Here is a 20,418-nt window from a genome sequence, read left to right on the forward strand (position 1 = left end):
ATGCTAATATAGTTTAGGCTGGACAGCAGAATTGCTCTTGGATATTCAATATAAAAGAGCTTAATTTTTTCAATGTTTTGATGTTCGTTGTCATCAGCAGTTCCCTAAATTTTAATGTACTTGGTTTTTGAAAATACTTGGTACATAGAAATTGCTTACGTAAAGTTAAAAAAAATTTACATTCAAGAATAAAATGGTATTCGTCCGCTAATTTACCACTATTACAGAGTGTGCAGCTTCTGTCATTTACAGGAATTCCATACCATCTACCGGTTTCAATCGGTAAACGGTGATTTGCTGTTCTGAATTTAATAAGTGGTTTCCAAAATTTTTTAGTAAGAATGCCTAAGTATTTTTCAAAACCAAACTTTTGTTTATAAATTTTATATATTTGACCTTTAGATGAATTATCTATATCTTTTGCCCATTTCTGAATGAACTGGTCCTGCAATCTTTGTTTGATGGCGGCAGATGTAAATACAGTACAGATGTCTTTAACTACCTTATTGATATTGTCACTGCAGAGATCGCCGGGGGAATTACTTATTTCATTCAAATAATTTTCAATAGATTTGACAGCTTGGACGTCAATATTGCTTCGAAATTGGTCTGCTTTATCGGGGCACCATAATTTTACACCTGAGTGATTTTTACCTGTAGAAATGTTTCTTGATAAATAGCAAGTAGACAGAGAAAAAGACACTGGGTTATGTACATCTGAAAAAAGGTTACAAAAATCATGTATATCGAAATCTTCTAATATTTCAAATACATTTGCACTTGCTAGAACATAGTCAACTGTACTACAATTTCTACACTGGTATCGAATTCTTGGTAATTGAATTGGTAAAAAAAATTGACTTCAAAATTCTAATCAATAGCAGGTTATTTACAAAGTTCACGAAATAAGACTTACAAAAAATCAATGTAATTGTCATCAATGAAACCGTCCCTGCAAAAGACTTTTAAAGAAAATTGCATTTCAGCTTCCTATTACAGCGTATTGTGTTCGACCGCGTGCAATATTGAAATTGTCGTGTATAATTCTAATATCTTTAAAACCTCTATTAAAAAATGTCAATTTTATTTTTAAAACTAAGAGTACATTTTCAAGTTAAGAAAGGCAGTCTTATTGATTAGCGTGAATTATCAGCATCTGTGCTTTAATATATTGGAAGTTTTTGTTGGAATTTGCTCGACACGTTCGTGGCCACCGCTCGATCGATTCCGGGAGAGTGTGTCGGTCTGATCCTTCATGCGCTTCCTCCACAGACGCGGGATTCCACCGTATTGTGGAACTCTGGTACAGCGACAGACAGTGACCCCGTGACTCTGACCAGCAATACAGGTAAGGGTGCCATGTTCTCTCCTCCTTGTCTCCCCAAACCACTGTGCAGGGTCCGTCATAACGCGACTGTGTGTATGTGTGATTCCAAAGTAAGTGTGGTTACATAATCGATACTGTACATGTTACTATAAACATAATCATGCACGTGTTTATCACGTACAGTAAATGTATGTTTGATTGCGTAATATAACATACGTGTATGTGCCGTGTTTTTATCATTCAATAATTGTATCCATACCATTTCTATAAATAAACTTGAGCAGTATACACATTAATGTAATAACGTGCTTCAGTACTTTTATGCGAGGTGGCTTTTGATCAATTGCACGATTCTCACAAACCAACGGTAAAATCAACTCTCACAGATGTGATACTGAGGACACTAATTAACTGGTGTACCTGTCAGGTGACTTCTGAATCAAGACAAAAAAACAAGAGACGCCCAGCATCCGTGCAAGAAGTGTTTCTCTGCGGGATAAATAAGCTGGTCAACCAAACCGGACTAGTGCTAACTTTTGGTGTTTTCTGACAATGCAGTCTACGGGATGTACTGTTGTAGTGCATGCCAAACTGCAGGTCCTTAAATATGAATGCAATCAATAAAAACAGTGCGTAAAAATGTCAAACAACCCGTCTTGAACAACACCGACAAAAACAGCAATATGGACAACAACTATATAGACAACAGCTTTAACAACATGATGTCGACAACAGCAAAGGCACAGCTAGCCTAGGCAAGAGAGTGGTGGGTGGGTGCATGGGCGCGGTACCTCTTCGAGCGGTTGGTCGGCAAGCGCGGTCCCTTTATGAGCGGTAGGTGGGTGGGCGCGGTCCCTCTATGAGCGATGGGTGGGTGGGCGCGGTCCATCTATGAGCGGTGGGTGGGTGGGCGCGGCCCTATACAGGCGATTGGTGGTTGGATGGGTTGGTCCCTCTTCTATTGTTTTGACAGAAGTAATTTTAGTCCTATTTTAAAGCTATTGTTTAATAAGCAACTGAATGCCCTGTGCTCCTTGAGACAGTTTTGGGATTATGTTTAACTGATAAATAAAATTGTTGACCCCCAGATGAATTTGCTTAAGTGTCAGTGGTGGGTTTTTGGTTGGAGGGGGAGGGAGGGAGTTGCAAGTCTAAATTTTGGTGTAGGCCTCCCATGTTTTGAAAACGAGACTTTGATATAAAAGGCCAAGCAAGGTGCCATTCTGTGACGTCACGTCAGGACGCTTTGGTCTTAATTAGGTCCTTAGCAAAACTTGTGAATTATGCGGTTGATCGGAGCCGTATTATTAATTGATGAAAGGCCGAGGAGCAGGGATCGATAGCACAAGGAGGCTTGATAAACGCGCGCTTAATTACATTACCGCAGCTATAATTAGAAAATGTTGTTTTCACACAATAAAAGGTGTTTAAAATTCCACCCAGAACAAAGACATTGTCCACTACATTCATAAACTTTCCCGAGAAGGATAATAGTTCAAATTTGATATTAATTATCATAGTTTTCTTTTTAGCGTCAACTTTTTGTACCAAGCTGTTAATGTAATAACAATTGATTTTTTAAAGTAAACTCGCAGTCCTTAAAGATATGACAGAACCATTAAAATAAGACGGAGTAACCATGTTATAGTGTCCACGTACTCTCGATATAAGTAATTGCCGTTTGCCTCTATCTACATTTACACTTGTACATTACTTTTTCTTCACTATTGCACACCGCGTCATTCTCCAGTGTTAATTGCCCACGTGTACGTCTATTTACCTTTGAGCCAATTAAATAACTCGTGCAAGTCGCTTTGAGACTGTTCATTTATTTAAACACATGCATTTTGAATCGTAGTTTTAGCGCACACTGGGCAAACAAACACAGGCCTTGATTAATTAATATCCAGTACATTTATTGTAAATTCATCAACCAAGGGCCCTCTAGGGCCACGTATGATTAAAAAAATACAGCAATCATTTTTCAAAATACGAACGAGAAAAGTCTATAAATTTCACAATGGTCTTTCATTGTCTCGCAGAATGAGAGATACCGTATCGCATGGGATGAAATTTGTACTGACGAAACTGTGGCTCTAGGGCCCGTCAACCCGAATTTCCCGTAGAGCTACAGTTCTGCAGCTACAGTGTAGGCAAACCCAGGGAGTCGAGCTAGCTGGATGCACTGTATGTATTTCACACTCCCTAAGGCACAATTAAAACCTGGAGAATGAGACCGAGACACTTATACGTTGTTGTGTGTTAAGGACCCTATCTACACTTAACACTAAAGAGTTCTTATTTAGTGACAATTTTGTGATGCCTATCTTACAAAAGACGCAACTCTTGTGATGGCAATGGTCATAACATTCATTTATAAATCTGTCCATCTATTAAGAGTATTTTTCCTGGCGAGCTGTTACATAATTATGCTGACACATATGCGCATTATAACCACAAATGCTATACAGAAGATGCTCTACAAGAATTAATCAGTATTCGTCCTATAGAGGATGCTTGCACAGTTAAATGATTAATTTAAGATACATGAAACCGATGTCAAATAACTGCATGTAGATTTGTTTCTTCAGTGAGATAAAGACGAAGTACTAAAATGTATAATGCATTGTTCATCAATTGAATAGTCTAAGCAAAGACTTTATAGTGATCAACTTCGATTACAATAACTTCGTTTCTTAGCTTAAACCATTCCCCCCGTGGATTAATCCTGACCATTCCCCCGTGGATTAATCCTGACCATTTTCCCGTGGATTAATCCTGACCATTTCCCCGTGGATTAATCCTGACCATTCCCCCGTAGATAAATCCTGACCATTCCCACGTGGAAAAATCCTGACCATTCCCCCGTGGATAAATCCTCACCATTCCCCCCGTGGATTAATCCTGACCATTCCCCCGTGGATTAATCCTGACCATTCCCTCGTGGATAAATCCTGACTATTCCCCCGTGGATTAATCCTGACCGTTCCCCCGTGGATTTGTACTGACCATTCCCCGTGGATTAATCCTGACCATTCCCCGTGGATTAATCCTGACCATTCCCCCGTGGATAAATCCTGACCATTCCCCCGTGGATTAATCCTGACCATTCCCCCGTGCATTAATCCTGACCATTCCCCGTGGATTAATCCTGACCATTCCCCGTGGATTAATCCTGACCATTCCCCCGTGGATTAATCCTGACCATTCCCCCGTAGATTAATCCTGACCATCCCCCGTTCATTAATCCTGACCATTCCCCGTGGATTAATCCTGACCATTCCCCCGTGGATAAATCATGACCATTCCCCCGTGGATTAATCCTGACCATTCCCCCGTGCATTAATCCTGACCATTCCCCGTGGATTAATCCTGACCATTCCCCGTGGATTAATCCTGACCATTCCCCCGTGGATTAATCCTGACCATTCCCCCGTAGATTAATCCTGACCATCCCCCGTTCATTAATCCTGACCATTCCCCGTGGATTAATCCTGACCATTCCCCGTGGATTAATCCTGACCATTCCCCCGTCGATTAATCCTGACCATTCCCCCGTAGATTAATCCTGACCATTCCCCCGTTCATTAATCCTGACCATTTCCCGTGGATTAATCCTGACCATTTCCCCGTGGATTAATCCTGACCATTCCCCCGTAGATAAATCCTGACCATTCCCACGTGGAAAAATCCTGACCATTCCCCCGTGGATAAATCCTCACCATTCCCCCCGTGGATTAATCCTGACCATTCCCCCGTGGATTAATCCTGACCATTCCCTCGTGGATAAATCCTGACCATTCCCCCGTGGATTAATCCTGACCATTCCCCCGTAGATTAATCCTGACCATCCCCCGTTCATTAATCCTGACCATTCCCCGTGGATTAATCCTGACCATTCCCCCGTGGATAAATCCTGACCATTCCCCCGTGGATTAATCCTGACCATTCCCCCGTGCATTAATCCTGACCATTCCCCGTGGATTAATCCTGACCATTCCCCGTGGATTAATCCTGACCATTCCCCCGTGGATTAATCCTGACCATTCCCCCGTAGATTAATCCTGACCATCCCCCGTTCATTAATCCTGACCATTCCCCGTGGATTAATCCTGACCATTCCCCCGTGGATAAATCATGACCATTCCCCCGTGGATTAATCCTGACCATTCCCCCGTGCATTAATCCTGACCATTCCCCGTGGATTAATCCTGACCATTCCCCGTGGATTAATCCTGACCATTCCCCCGTGGATTAATCCTGACCATTCCCCCGTAGATTAATCCTGACCATCCCCCGTTCATTAATCCTGACCATTCCCCGTGGATTAATCCTGACCATTCCCCGTGGATTAATCCTGACCATTCCCCCGTCGATTAATCCTGACCATTCCCCCGTAGATTAATCCTGACCATTCCCCCGTTCATTAATCCTGACCATTTCCCGTGGATTAATCCTGACCATTCCCCGTGGATTAATCGTGACCATTCCCCCGTGGATAAATCCTGACCAATCCCCCATGGATAAATCATGACCATTCCCCCGTGGATTAATCCTGAACATTCCCCCGTGGATAAATCCTGACCATTCCCCCGTGGATTAATCCTGACCATTCCCCGTGGATAAACCCTGACCATTCCCCAGTGGATAAATACTGACCATTCCCCCGGTAGGCAGTTCCTGATTCAAAAGACAATCATCTAGTTTTGAGACTTCTACACATGATTGGTGTTTGTGGTATATTTGGCTAAACAATCAGATAAGGTCCACACTCTGGAAATTTACAGTACTTTCAGGACTTTGATTTTGCTTTACTCTCTGCTTGTCTTCTCTGTCATTCTAAATTTTCTGGTACAGAGGAAGCTGTCACTCGTCGTTTTTCTCCTTATGCCTCACATCAAAAAGATCTAATGATTGTTTCAAACTTTGAGGAGTAATGGAATTACATTAATCGCAGCAAACATAGCCACCATTACTTAGTGACAGATGATCGAATCTCTTCGTCACTGATGTCCTATGCAATGTAACTACCCATCCAAAGTTCATACAATGAGATGAGAGAGAGAGAGAGAGAGAGAGAGAGAGAGAGAGAGAGAGAGAGAGAGAGAGATTGCATGACAATTTTCAATCTGCACATGTTACGTAATTTTGCAGAATATCGACAACTTGCAAAGCATAAAAGGCCCGATGCTTTCGATATTGGGCATTTTCAAGACTGCACCAAGAGACACGAGATTGGGGAGACCCATTAGGTATTAGTGCGTCTTAGATTGGTGCTTGATTGCAAAGACAAAACGTTTACAGATGTGCACTTTCACTTCCCGGACTTATTTGGCTGTAAACATTTTGAAGTTAACTAGCCTCTATGAATATTCCATCTTCATTAATCACGCTATCCACTCTTTTAATGATCTTACGAAGCCAAATTTATTTCCCTATCCCCATCATTAGCAGCAAAAATGTAGAACAACTTCCTACGGAACCCGACCGTCTTGCCGTTAAAACTGTCTCGGTCATTCAATTTAGATGGAGATTGGTCGGGCTCAGCTATTAGATTTGGGGGGAATCTAAAGAAAAAAGGAAAAGCAGCAACACTCTTTTTGATTTTGTTGTTGAATTGACATATGTGGATCGATTGGAGAGGGTAACAAGCGAGTTATTGTTTGGCGGCCTTTATTTTCAGAGAGGCGCTAGATGTATTGGGTTGTTGGTCAAAGTTCTCGTCTGGCCGGGATTCACTGTATGATGCGATGACCAGCACTGGTGGACTTTCCCGCCATTGGAAACTAGTAGACGTTAGTTTTACGGGTGTCTGTTTGCTCGTGATTGCTGTACAACTGCTGCTGTTTTCCCGCTCGGACAATGTGGCCGCTAACAAGATATCTGAGAGCAAGAAACGTGAGTAGTGAAAAACGTCAAATAGACCCTTATATTAATATATAAAAATTGACAACACCACGTATATATTGCTCATTATAAGCGATTAACCCAATATTCTGTAAATTAACTTTTCTTTGTCAGGGTTCTCTTTTAAGACTAAATGAGTTGAACTCTGTCCTTTTTGCGAATGGTCTTAAATTTCTTACAGCCTTGATATAGACATATAAAGGCCATAATTATCCCTGTCAATATTTCTCGTAAATTCTCATGAACTAGTGAGTTGCTCTATGATTCTGCCAAAGGATACATCCTGTAGACTCTGATTTAAGAGGGATTGATTGTCGTGGCCATTTTTAGGCTGTAAGAATCTCCTTAAAAAGAAGAGCTATGTGAAAAGATATAGGAAAACACTCAAAATGTTAAACCTTAAATATATGGAAGTTTTCTTTACTAAATGATAGTTAAAAGCAAAATAAATCATTTTTAATTTTGTAGCATTGTTAACTTGTTGATCACTCAGCCTCCTTCAGGCTTGCTAGTTCTGTAGTATAGATAATTTGTCGCCGTTTCTTATTTCCACAATGTTGATTTTTTTCTTTTATTCAATGCTGTAGCAATACTTGCCCACTGTTTCTTTGTTGAGATATTTGTTGTTTGTTGTTTAAGCAGACGACATTCTGACAGAGAAGTGCCACCCGTCGTATTATACTCGGCCCAAATGTCTGAACCACACGGATGGGTACGGCTGCTCCTGTGGGCCGGGCTTCCACTGGAACACCGAGATGTGCATGTGTGAGTACTACGTCATCCTTCGTCACTCTGCTGTCCCTCGTGTACAGTGCAATAATGTCATTTTGTAAACTGTACGTCACTCCCATTGAGGTCGCTTAAGTCATTGCTTTCACGCAGTTTTGTTATAATCATAACGGTCCAATTACCTTTCGTAATCAATAGACGCAACAACCTCTAATTAATATAAAAGGAAAAGGATACTTGGAGAAAACAGAGAGCAATACTTTATTCATATTTATATAGCATTCTATTGGCGTATTACTGCCCTAAATATGATTAAATGACGTCAATAGACCATTTGCACCAAAAACAAACAAGCAAGGTAATTCTTTAAAAGAGCCAATGACTTAAGTAGAAGTAGACTTTTTCTGAAATGAATCTTGTTCAGACCCCCAATTACCAGTGTTTTTATAACCTTTGAATGACCTTTTTTTATAGAGACAAAATGTAAGTTTGCTAGAACTATTACCTTTGGGGTCATGAAGAGATCATATGGGTCATAAAGGTTTGATTATAGAAAAGGAAAAATCTTTTAAGAACTTAGATAGTTAAGATGGTATAATTTGTGAAATTACTACAGAAGCAAATTAGTATGCAGAATAATGAAGAGGAAAGGGGAACTGAAAGGTTTTTTGAAGCAAACTAACATGCATGTGAATACGAGGTAAACAAATTGGCTATTATGCGGTTATCATTATGTCGAGAAGAAAACTTATTGGACAACAAATATTTGAAAAATAATGTTTAATAAGTTCTCCTCTTCAACCCAAAATCTGTAAGTTGTAGAAATGGACCGAACTGGGAAAACATACCTGTACATAGGGGAACTTGTATCAATTAAACAGGACTCAGAAGAGGACTGAGAAAACGACATATCTTGTTTCAATGTTTCAGATGTTTTTTCATTAATATATAAATACTTTCTCCTGCCTTTGCTTGTTCTTGTAAAATATCAGTGCTGAATAAGCTTGCGTTTTTATTTGGCATTTCAAATTCAGGTTATATTTTATAAATAGATACTAGCTTTTGCAGCCAGCCTTAGACATGGTCAAATCAAGTTAGCAATGTTGTCCATGGACCTTTTGTTCATTTAATAACCACTGTCAACTAACCAGAAAAATCAGGGTCTCTTTTTCAAAATAGAAGTCAGCGTTAATCGGATGAATTAACGCATGGGTTCATCGCAGAATACAAAGTTGCCCCTTTCATTCATTCCAAGTATTGGCTATATCTGATAGGGGTTAATAAAATAAGGAAATTGGATAAACCAATTTGGCGGTAGATAATTAGGGACCCTGTTCTATTGCAGCTTCAGCCATTGATTCGCGGCTTGAGTTTTCGGCAAAGGACCCGGCCCGCTACACATTATTATTAGATAAGGCCTTTCCTAAGCTGTCGAAATTCACCATTGGACTCTGGATCCGGCTGAGGAAACACGAAAACGAGTCTGTTGGCACCATCATGTCTTACAAACACAGCAAGAAAGGCGAGGTGTTCCGATTGTACGTCAATAACTCGGAAGACGACTCGCTGGGATTCACAGTATGGGGGACTCCAATAAAGACGGACATCAAATTAGGTCATATTTACTGGTCCCATGTCTTCTGGATTTGGGAATCAAAATGTAAGAACCAGCTGACTCTCAGACAGTTTTTTAATTGGTATTTACATATGCAATGGTTAGACTAATCAATGTGAACCTTTAAAGACTTTATTTATTTTATAATTATACCTTATAACATAAATAATAATAAAAGCAATTAAAAAAGGACGCTAACAGTAATAAAAATATTACAATATATACCACTTCAACTGCAATCATTAATATTGAGAGTACTTTCACTGTTATTTTATAATACGCTGTTTCTTAACCTAGACGGATCCTGGAAAATTTTGATTAACAACACCAAAGAGGACGAGGGGTCTCGAACGTCTCTGGCAGCGCCCTTTCCCAGCGATGGGGAGTTCGTCGTGGGACAGGCCCCCAGGATGAAGTTCCTGTTCAACACTAAATACGCATTCGTAGGCGACATCGCTCACCTAAATTTATGGAACGAAGTTCTGGATGACCAAACAATGAGATCGATCTTCAGTTCGTGTATCTTCATGTATTGCGGTAATGGCGTCCAGTGGGCCGACCTAAGGAGCGGGACTAGGGGGCCCATGAGGATGAGGTGGCCCTCTACAGTTGTGTGTGAGTACAAATCAGTGAGTTAAGCGTCACCGAGAGATATATTATTTATCAATTTGTCACTTATAGAGACCGACCACACTGATAATAAAAATAAAATTTTATGCAAAATTATAATGATGGAGTTTGATCTTACGAATAATGTATGCAAATGATATTGTCAAACACACGAATAAAAATATAACGAATTCATGGAAAAAACAATAAAGTTAGAATAAGATACGTTCTTGACGAAAACTAAAATTCATTTAAACAGGCGCGTGGGGGGGGGGGGGGGGGGGGGCAGGGGGTCGGAACCCCCCCCCCCCCCCCCTACTTTTTTGCGCAGCAAAGATTTTTCTTAAATTTTACATACAAAAAATTGAATTAACATGGAGTTGCCCCGCCCCTTCCCCCCACTTTTCTGTGGCTATGTAATGATTTAATTGAAAATAAAGAAATAACAGTGAAAGTAAAAATACCCCCCCCCCCCCAACACACGGCGTATTAGAATTTAAAGTTTTTTGGAAAGTAAATTCTTCTCTTTTTATTTTATTAATTGTTATGTGAACTTATTGCAGCCGTCATACTAAAGGGAGATAAACCTTGTAACACAAAGCAGGAGAAGGCCATAGCGTGCAACAAATACTGCAGTGACGTCATAGGTGGGGTACTCTCCCCCTCTTTCTCTCTCTGTCTCTCTGTCTCTCTGTCTCTCTCTCTCTCTCTCTCTCTGATGGATTGTATTTGGTATTCATTTTGCGTAGTACTTTATAAAAGGTCAAAATATTTTTGACTGCGTTGCCTTGGTTACAGGAGCTCAATGTAACTTGGAGACAGTGGAGAACATCGTCTGGGTGCGCACGCCTGCCGTTACCAATGCAACCGTGCCTTGTCCAGGGCAGGAAGACAACAAAGCTAGGAACGAAACTTACGGTGACGTTATGAAAATTACGTACTTGTATCAAATATCATTTAAACAGGAAAATTGCACGGGAATACTCCATTGGTTTGACATTGAAATTGTGTTTTAATCCGTTCTAGATTCGACCTCAAGAACATGTTACAGAACTTCAGAAAACGAGGGCATATGGGGAAAGCCTTACATAGATGAATGCATCGCTTACGATCTTCTAGACATGAAACAACAGGTCGGTCATTCAGTTTAATTTTTTGAAAATTAATAATAAATACTGGTATAAAGTAGAAAATGACATAGATCTTGTAAAAAGGTAAACAAATCTGATTTACTTGTTTAAAAACATACGACCATGTTTACAGTGAAACAACTCACATCTATGACGATTTTATGGTTAGTAATAATGATAAATGATTAATTTCTTCTCGTATCATTGGTGATTCTACGTTGTAGATTCTAGGGAAGTCCGGATCCTCGGCCGTGGACGCGGTATGGATAAGGAACTTCGCCTCGGACCTACAGAACCACACGGCTTCCAGCGTCTACACTAACCCGATAGATGTCGCCACCGTCATTGATCTGTTGGAACTGATCGTTAATCTCCAGGCCAAGTCAATTTCCGTCGATGTCCAAACATCAGAGAAAGGCTCCAAAGAATTCAAAAAAGCAACAGTCGAATCCCTCACACAAGAAGATGTCCATGAATTTATCCAGGTTTGTATGTCTATTTTGATGGCTATTTTTGTCCGCATTGATAGTGTGAAATAAATATAACGTTAGTCATAAATCATTTTTTCTTAGATTTTCTTGGACATCGTGAACAATCTGCTAGACTCTAAGCACGACAGCGCCTGGAAGAAGACCAAGCCCCCAGGAGTTGAGGGAAATAACCTACTTATCGTGGTAGAGAAGTTCGCGGCAACAGTAGCCGGTATACTGGAGGAACAGATAGCGAGGGGAGACCTGGAAGACTTTGACAAACCAAGAGCAGAGGTCCGAGAACACATAGGTATGGGCAGCTTGGTCTTTTTTCAAATTGTTCACCATAAACAGGTAGAAAAGAACCACTTTGTAAAAATGTATAATAACATATCCAAGACCAGGGACATGGGTGTTTGGTGAGATTCAAAGATGCTTTTTCTACTTAACATTATACTCGTATTTTTATGAGTTGTTATAAAAATTCTCAAAATACGTGGTTATTTCTAAAGGGAAATCTATTTAATCCTTACATTCTTAACTACTAATTAAGTAAACTCCGATCTAAGCTAGGTGATATTCCTGACAAAAAACCTTTTTAAAAGAATTGAAAACCTAAATCTTTCTCTCACCCATTTCTTATGAAAATATTTTTTATGTTGCCCATAATGTATTTAGTGCACGGATTTACATGTTATTACATTTTAATAATTATTTCAGAATATAAACTCGATATACAGATGAAGGACTCCATAAGAGAGTTCATGTACCCCGACACTTCCGATGGCCTCAAGTTTGGCTTGAATGGAGAGGCCGGGGAGGTCCGAATGGTTCCTCTGTTTGATGACGTCAACGGAAACGTGACGATTTCTTCCGGTTCGTTTCTGGAAATCATTCACTGAAATAATAACTGCTGTGACTTACAGAAAATATTGAAAATCAGCTTTTAAACTGCTTATCAACGAACAAAAATGCACATATTCTGAGAATTCTCGAATTTGTTTGTTTATTCTTTTGTAGAGTATATTAAGATATCAGGATTCCGGTTCAGACACTTAGCAAAATATTTACCAAACCACGAGGGGTAATTATTTTAAAAAAACCCGCTAGACTCTATCACAAAAGAAAATTTAAAAATATTTGTTTATGATCAATACCATACCGGTAGAAAGTGTTTAAAAAGTTTATAAAATCATTGATACGTCATAAAAGAACTTAATTAAATCATTTGCAACATTTTTTATAAAATAATTTTATTAAGAAAAAAAAAGACAGCTACTGTCCTTTAACTTTCAGCAAAAGCAAGGAAGACAACGTGAATACCGCCATTTTGGCTCTGTACGTGCATGACCTTGATCACGTGGGTCCCTACAACCTAACCAGTCCCATCCGCTACCACGCCGCCTACCTGGATGTAAGTCCGCCAAAGCAGCGATTGCGTCACCTTAAATGTCAGAAATAAAAAGAATTTTGTTATGTTGTGGTTTTTAAAAGACGATGAACTATAAGTTTGGCTAATTTTTTGACTTTTTTAAAATTTATAAAACATTCTTGGCTTCTTGGAGAAAATCTAGTATAATTTACAATCTATCGAATAAAAGAGTAAACTTTTAAAATCATCCGATCATATAGGAGAAATACCATACAAACTTTCTTTCTAGACATTCAACATATCAAATGCAGAGTGTGTGAGGATTGAGCATCATCATAATAACAAAACCAGGTAACAAGACCACGGGGCGCGAAATACCTGTTCGTCAACAATGGGGTGATGGAGGGGGTTATGGTGTATATTCAATATGATTAGGTTTTGAACATAGATTTGAACAGATGATAATGACTTGAAGTAAACAATATATACGCATAGGAGTGACCTCCCCTATCGTTATAGTGCGGGCCAGTGGCGATGGGGGACAGACCAGTGCGTGCTCCTCTCAGACACCGGGACAGAGGGGTTCTGTAGCTGCTACCTCCCTGGCGTGTTCGCCCTCACCACAGACATGTACAACGTTAACGTGAGTGAAATCTATATTTGTTCAATCTCACCACATACAACGTTAATGTGAGTGAAATCTATACTTGTTCAATCTCACCACATACAACGTTAATGTGAGTGAAATCTATATTTGTTCACTCTCACCACATACAACGTTAACGTGAGTGAAATCTATACTTGTTCAATCTCACCTCACATCCTTCTTTGTTTCTTATTGATTTTAATAGTAGTAATCTTAATGACTGAGTATATCATCTTGGTCTTGAAAATATGATTTTTCTTGACAAATTAAAATAAAATTTCTGAAATTTGGCAAGGAAATTAAACTTTAATCTTATCATAGCCTTAGATAAGCCCACAATATGGTAAAAATCCATTGAAAAAAATCCCAACATTGATTTCCAATTATGAAATGTTGCAGGGAAACAACCAAGATGAATCTCATGAAGCCTGTTTTTTTTAAAGCATTGAATCATTATTTTTTCAAAGATGAGGATATGATAATTTGTTTGCACTCATCGTTGCAGTTATGAGACCACATCTTTCAAAAAATAATGATTCAATGCTTATATTTACGTTTTTAAACATTTATTTCCTTCCCGCAAATATGATTTATTTTTAAAAAGCTCTGTCTTATTCAACGAGTAATGCGCAATTAACGGAATGACCATTGGAACAGCCGAAATATGCTGACAAAAAATGGTGCACAGCGATTTAAATTCTAATAACACAATTTTATTTTTCTTTCTGTAATATAATGGATTTACTCTTGGTATACTAAGAAATTAATCAATTGAATTCATTTAACTGTCAAAATATATTTACATCAATGAAATATTTATCAGCGTATGCATAAAATCAGGTCGTTATCCGGTTTGAAGTCGCGAGAAGAGTCAGTTCATCGAGAAATACTGAAGGAATCATACGCACCAGATTTGGTGATTGGGTCTTCTGTGTTATGCGTAAATTTTATATCACTCAAATCAACTAATGCAATTTAATAGAGGGAAAGAAAGTGAATCTAAATATATGAGTTTAAATTGTGTTAGACGTCAAATGTGTATTGCACGAGCCGATAATACACTGCTGAAATCACAAAATGAATGTGTGTAATTTATAACTCAAAATAATTACTATGATTAAGGCAACAGGTATATAACTGTAACTCCGTCAGGGGAAATGGTGGTATTCCTAGGAAGAGAACCCAATGCTCGTTGTTCAACGCCCCAGCCAAGCTCATGAGAAACTTTAGAATTGAATCAAAAGACTTATAGCATTTAATTTTCCGACATAAAATTGGAAACTTTGCATTAAAAAGCGCCGTTTTATTTATCTTGAATTGATTAAGCGTTTTCTCTATACTTAGTGGGACAGAGGCATCAAGCGGCCCATTCTTATGAACATAGCGTCGTACGCCGGATGCGCGTTGACAACCTTAATGTGCCTTGCCAGCGTCATCATTCACATCAGATACAAGTGAGTACAAATCTCAAGCATTGCATCATTTGTGACCACGTGGACTGAGTTTTCACACCGGAAGTTGATTCTTTCTTCAGGTCATCCACCACCACCGCGTCCCTCCACAAGAACCTGGCCGCCTCCGTTGTCCTCGGGCAGATCGTCTTCATGGTCGGCATCGACAAGTACGACTACCCTGTAAGCTAAACCTTTTTTTAAAGAAATGCACATGTAATGCGAGGGAAATGAAAATTAATACACTCTGCTTGAACATCATCAACAAAGTTAATTTTTGTGCGACAGAAAATGAATTTCAGCTCATGTAATTTTTTTCCCTTTTTTGTGTAAAACTAAGTGCCTTAAATTATGATATTCAATTTACTCATAACTTTACTCAAATCACATAATAATATTGTCTCATATAAAGTTTTTCTATAACTTGTGTTTCAGATGTTGTGCCACATTTTCGCCATTTTGCTGCACTACGCCTTCATGTCCAACTTCTGCTGGCTGATGAACGAGGTGTTCAATCAGTACATCGTCATTACGTACGCCGCGCACTCCCACTCTGACCAGCGCGCCGACAACGGCTCCATGATCCGATACTACGTCCTGGGCTGGCGTAAGTCTCTCTCTCTCTCTCTCTCTCTCTCTCTCTCTCTCTCTCTCTCTCTCAACTGGTACCTTCCAATTAGTTTTTGAACTTTCACTTACAGTGTACTGTAAAATATTTAAATGTACTAGAAAAAAAGACATAGAAGATATGAACTTCTTTAATGAAATTTGGAAATCAAAATATTAATTAGTTGAATGTTTGATTCTTCTGATAGTGTTAGTTCAGGATAGATTACTTGAGTATAAAGTGTTCATCAAAAATAGTGATGAAAGAGTTATGTTGCCTTTCCAGTTGTTGTATTCTGACTACTTAAACTTATTTACATAGTCATTAAGTTAAACTGCCGTGTTTTAATTAAGTACGAAGTGCAAGTTACTTTGAACAGAATAAAAGAACCAAAAAAAAGAATATTCATACCCATATAAAAATGAGCAAATACGTATACCACACAACTGCACTTGAAAGAGCGGATGAAATAGTACAGCAAAACTAGTTTATAGCGAATTTTTAGGATCAATTGAAAAAATTCGTTATATCTGTAATTCATGACACGTTTATAGAGAATAATTCAAACTATTGATAGTTATAAAATTAATATAACCGTCTTCTACACAACGATGGCAATACAACCTTTTCACTTAAAATTTTAAGAAAAAAAATGTATTATATATTAGTATTTTAATGCATCTTAACATTACATGTATCTTAAATGTTTGTAATGGAAAATATTCGTTATGTTATTGATAAACTACGTTTACACTTTTAGTATTGGAAGTGTATGCTCTTTTGATAAAGTTTATAATTTTTTTTAAGAAACCAAAGTGTTGCTTTTTTCAGCTGAATGATTTTAATTTTGTTTTACTTGTATGTATACTGTTTTTACCTGTATGTATACAGTAATTTTGTTTTACCTGTATGTATACATAATTCTGTTTTACCTGTATGTATCTATACTACTCTATTAAAATAATAGATTCGAATTTTCGGGCTTTAATACCGAAAAAATAGGAAAAGTAATGTCTTTTGTTTCATGTATTTTAAACATAACTGGTACTTAAGGATTACCAATTTGTTATTATTTTTTTCTAAATTAAGCTTTGCTAATTAATAATCAAATAAAAATCCTTTAAAATACCCGGATATCATCTGGAATTTTTGGATTATACAATCTTGCGCATGCGCAATACATCCACGTTAAATCACGGGAGGCTCTTTAGTTTATGTTTCTACAATATCACATTTGCATGGATTTACTCAGAAACGATAATACAATACGTAAAAATTTTCATTGAAAAGTGATAAATTCTGTTCATGAAAGAAAATGCGGGAGATAACTCTAACTCAGTGCATTTAATAGAAACAATCCCGTGAGTCCGAATGTCAACACTGTGTGTAAAAAACGTTGGTGAAAAAGTGTTGAATCCTTTATTAATATGAATTAAATTTTTAAATAAAAAATGTATTTAAAGCCTCAAAATGGTATGTTTTGAATAATTTGACTGTTATTTTCATTGCCGCTTTATTGATTTTCTCCAAAACCGTTTCGGAGCCATTTTGCAATTTTTTGCTACATTACGGGTACGTGAGAGTCATTTTACTGTGGTGAAGGCCTGTCCCGAGACACAGTTAGACGGAACCCAGTTAGATTATTCTAACTAAGCAGAGTGTAGTGAAATAAATAGCATTATTGTAGGCTTATAAGTTATGTTAATGTCAACAATAAGGTGTGTCGATGTATCTACTTCGTAATTGTCCGATATCATATGCAATGCCAACCCGTGAATGCACGGGTCAAAGTCAGTAAATTTGTTTTACCTGTATTTATACAGTAATATTGTTTTTACCTGTTTGTATCCAGTAATTTTATTTAAACACGGATGTATAAAGTGATTTGTTTTTACTTGTATGTATACAGTAATTTTGTTGTTACCTGTATGTTTACAGTGATTTTGTTTTTACCTGTATGTATACAGTGATTTTGTTTTTACCTGTATGTATAAAGTAATTTCGTTTTTACCTGTATGTATACAGTGATTTTGTTTTTACCTGTATGTATACAGTAGTTTTGTTTTTATCTGTATGTATACAGTAGTTTTGTTTTTACCTGTATGTATACAGTGATTTTGTTTTCACCTGTATGTATACAGTAATTTTGTTTTTACCTGTATGTATACAGTAGTTTTGTTTTTACCTGTATATATACAGTGATATTGTTTTTACCTGTATGTATACAGTAATTTTGTTTTTACCTGTATGTATACAGTGATTTTGTTTTTACCTGTATGTATACAGTAGTTTTGTTTTTACCTGTATGTATACAGTAGTTTTGTTTTTACCTGTATATAAACAGTAATATTGTTTTTACCTGTATTTATATAGTTTTCCCCGGTGTTTTGGTCGGAGCTTTCATCGGATCACAAGGAGAATCTTACTATGCCAAAGACATGTACGTAATATATCACTTCTATCATTGCTTTTTCAAAAAGATGTACATAATTTTCCAGGTCTTTTATTACAATGGCGTCGGAAGCAACTTGAAAGTGGGGGGCTAGACTAACCATCAGAAATCTTGACAAGCAAAAAACAAGTGAAAAGCTGTCGATGTGACAGCAAACCGGGTTTTCTTTTATGTGAACTGTATCCATAATCCATGTCAACCCTGAATTGATAAACACTACCTACTGTATCCAGTGAAATGGAGTACCCTATATGCAATATTGTGCCAAAAAATGACCAAGATAAAAAGCTGGTATTTTTTTCATTAAGATCAGAAATCAAAATCCTAGCAATATGCACACCTCTTATATATATATATATACAATTGATCTGCAAAAGAACAACTTCCTATCTTGAAAATTGTAGGAGGAGTTATCCGTACAATGAGGGTACTCTCATGCTTAGGTCTACCTTTGCAAAAAAAAAGTGCGGGGGGAGGCTAAGCCCCCTCCCTCAGCCGCCCTGCCCCCCACCCCCGTTCCGACGCCTACGTATTACTATGCCAAAATCATCTACGTAATATTCCAATTCTCTAATTACTATGCCAAAGACATGTATGAACATTCTTTTTTCTCTTATTACTATGCAAAAATAATATTCTTCTGCTCTTACTCCTTTGAATATATGTACGTAACATTTTACTTATTAAGTTTTCTTATTCCTACGAAAATAACATAACACAGTATACTAGTATTGTTCTTCTGCTCTGCAAAATGAAATTCTTTAATATTTTTACAATGAAAGAAGGACACTCGCTCTAATTTTGCTTTAAATATTATTTCACATAAATTAATGATATCCTCGTTCTGCTCTTAAAATGCTTAAAGTATAACATCTTTTTAATCTAACTTTGCTTTAAAGGGGCATGGTCACGATTTTGGTCAAAAATTATTTTTTCGATTTTAATATTTACAATGCTTCAGAAAGGCATTTTAAATAGGCAACCGAAATTTGGGTGTCATTTGTTGAGTTATAAGCGAGTTAAAGAGCTTGAAATTCTTCGCTATATAAACAAAGCGTTTGCTTACATTTTGAACGTTAAAGTAAAAATTTCAGTTTTAAACCTAAAACGAATGTGTTAAACGTTAGAAACTGTTTATCTATGCCTAGAATAAATAAAAAGATAGACAAATAAGCTAGAAAAATATTTTTACTGGTGTATTGAACCCATCTAAACAAAAACAGGGCACGAGCCTTGTTTACTGGACGAAGAATTGTTAGCCCTGTATCTTGCTTATAACTCTACGAATGACTCTAAAATTTTATTTGATCATTAAAAATGCATTTCTAAAGCATTGTAAATAATAAAAACATAAAAATAGAATTTGACCAAAATCGTGACCATGCCCCTTTAACCTTTCCTAAAACAAAAAGAATATCTGCCCTTGTTATGTCAGAACATTGTAGACGATATTCCAGTTTAGTTTTCTACATTTATTTATAAGACAATTAAATAACATTTCTATCCATCTTTAACTATTACCACGACATTTACGCGCTATTCTAGTTTTGTTCCTAATATGCTGGTAATATACACGCGGTATTTTGCTATTCCGTTACTGCTAGCCGTTGTACCTATTAACACCGCGCTGTTGACGTCTGTTTGTAGGTGCTGGATTGCCTGGGACAGTATCTGGTTGTTCGTAGCCCCGGCCCTGGGACTCCAAGCGGTATGCCATAGTTATCTATGTAACCCGGATATACGTAAACATGACAAATAACACAATACCATAGATGTACATTGACTGCCTTTATTTTAAATCGATTCAGAAGGCTGAATGATCTTAGTCATTTTTAGACTATAATAGCCTCCTTGAAAAGAAGAGTTCTGTTTAAAGATATGGGAAAATATTTAAATGTTAAAGTAAAATTAATGAATTATTAATTTAATAGATATATGGCCTAGAATAGCTCATCAAAAGATTTAAAGTAGATTTGATTAGAAATTTGTTGACTATTAAGCCTCCATAATAATATAAGTTACAATTCCTTAAGATAAACAAAATAACAATCAGATGGCCTGAGGGATTGGTTTTTATGCTAAATGGAATTCGCCATCCGTCTC

The 20,418-nt window shown here is 37.5% G+C and overlaps 1 protein-coding gene and 1 long non-coding RNA gene across 3 annotated transcripts in view; one reads left to right on the plus strand and one right to left on the minus strand.

Annotated features, from left to right (window-relative positions):
- Window positions 1-1,190: 1,190 nt before the first annotated feature.
- LOC128168200 (adhesion G protein-coupled receptor L2-like) overlaps window positions 1,191-20,418 on the plus strand; it is a 29,000-nt gene continuing 9,772 nt past the window's right edge. Inside the window, exons 1-20 of one of the 2 annotated variants that reach the window (XM_052834382.1) lie at window positions 1,191-1,348; window positions 7,011-7,225; window positions 7,874-7,999; window positions 9,309-9,623; window positions 9,876-10,193; window positions 10,751-10,834; window positions 10,986-11,105; window positions 11,214-11,320; window positions 11,542-11,802; window positions 11,890-12,097; window positions 12,508-12,663; window positions 12,808-12,871; window positions 13,084-13,201; window positions 13,449-13,510; window positions 13,679-13,802; window positions 15,150-15,259; window positions 15,340-15,439; window positions 15,692-15,863; window positions 18,237-18,303; window positions 19,963-20,023. In XM_052834382.1, the coding sequence (XP_052690342.1) occupies window positions 7,078-7,225; window positions 7,874-7,999; window positions 9,309-9,623; window positions 9,876-10,193; window positions 10,751-10,834; window positions 10,986-11,105; window positions 11,214-11,320; window positions 11,542-11,802; window positions 11,890-12,097; window positions 12,508-12,663; window positions 12,808-12,871; window positions 13,084-13,201; window positions 13,449-13,510; window positions 13,679-13,802; window positions 15,150-15,259; window positions 15,340-15,439; window positions 15,692-15,863; window positions 18,237-18,303; window positions 19,963-20,023 (2,721 nt within the window). In that variant the 5' untranslated portion in view covers window positions 1,191-1,348; window positions 7,011-7,077. The remainder of the gene's footprint in view (window positions 1,349-7,010; window positions 7,226-7,873; window positions 8,000-9,308; window positions 9,624-9,875; window positions 10,194-10,750; window positions 10,835-10,985; window positions 11,106-11,213; window positions 11,321-11,541; window positions 11,803-11,889; window positions 12,098-12,507; window positions 12,664-12,807; window positions 12,872-13,083; window positions 13,202-13,448; window positions 13,511-13,678; window positions 13,803-15,149; window positions 15,260-15,339; window positions 15,440-15,691; window positions 15,864-18,236; window positions 18,304-19,962; window positions 20,024-20,418) is intronic. The other variant, XM_052834383.1, reaches the window with a different exon arrangement.
- On the minus strand, window positions 12,559-15,042 carry LOC128168209 (uncharacterized). Its single transcript, XR_008241307.1, has 3 exons — window positions 14,918-15,042; window positions 13,196-13,231; window positions 12,559-12,685 (listed from the first exon to the last, which is right to left on the minus strand). It is a non-coding gene; the product is annotated as an uncharacterized LOC128168209 (long non-coding RNA).

The sequence above is a fragment of the Crassostrea angulata genome, chromosome 10 (genome assembly GCF_025612915.1).
Source record: "Crassostrea angulata isolate pt1a10 chromosome 10, ASM2561291v2, whole genome shotgun sequence".
Lineage (NCBI taxonomy): Eukaryota > Metazoa > Mollusca > Bivalvia > Ostreida > Ostreidae > Magallana > Magallana angulata.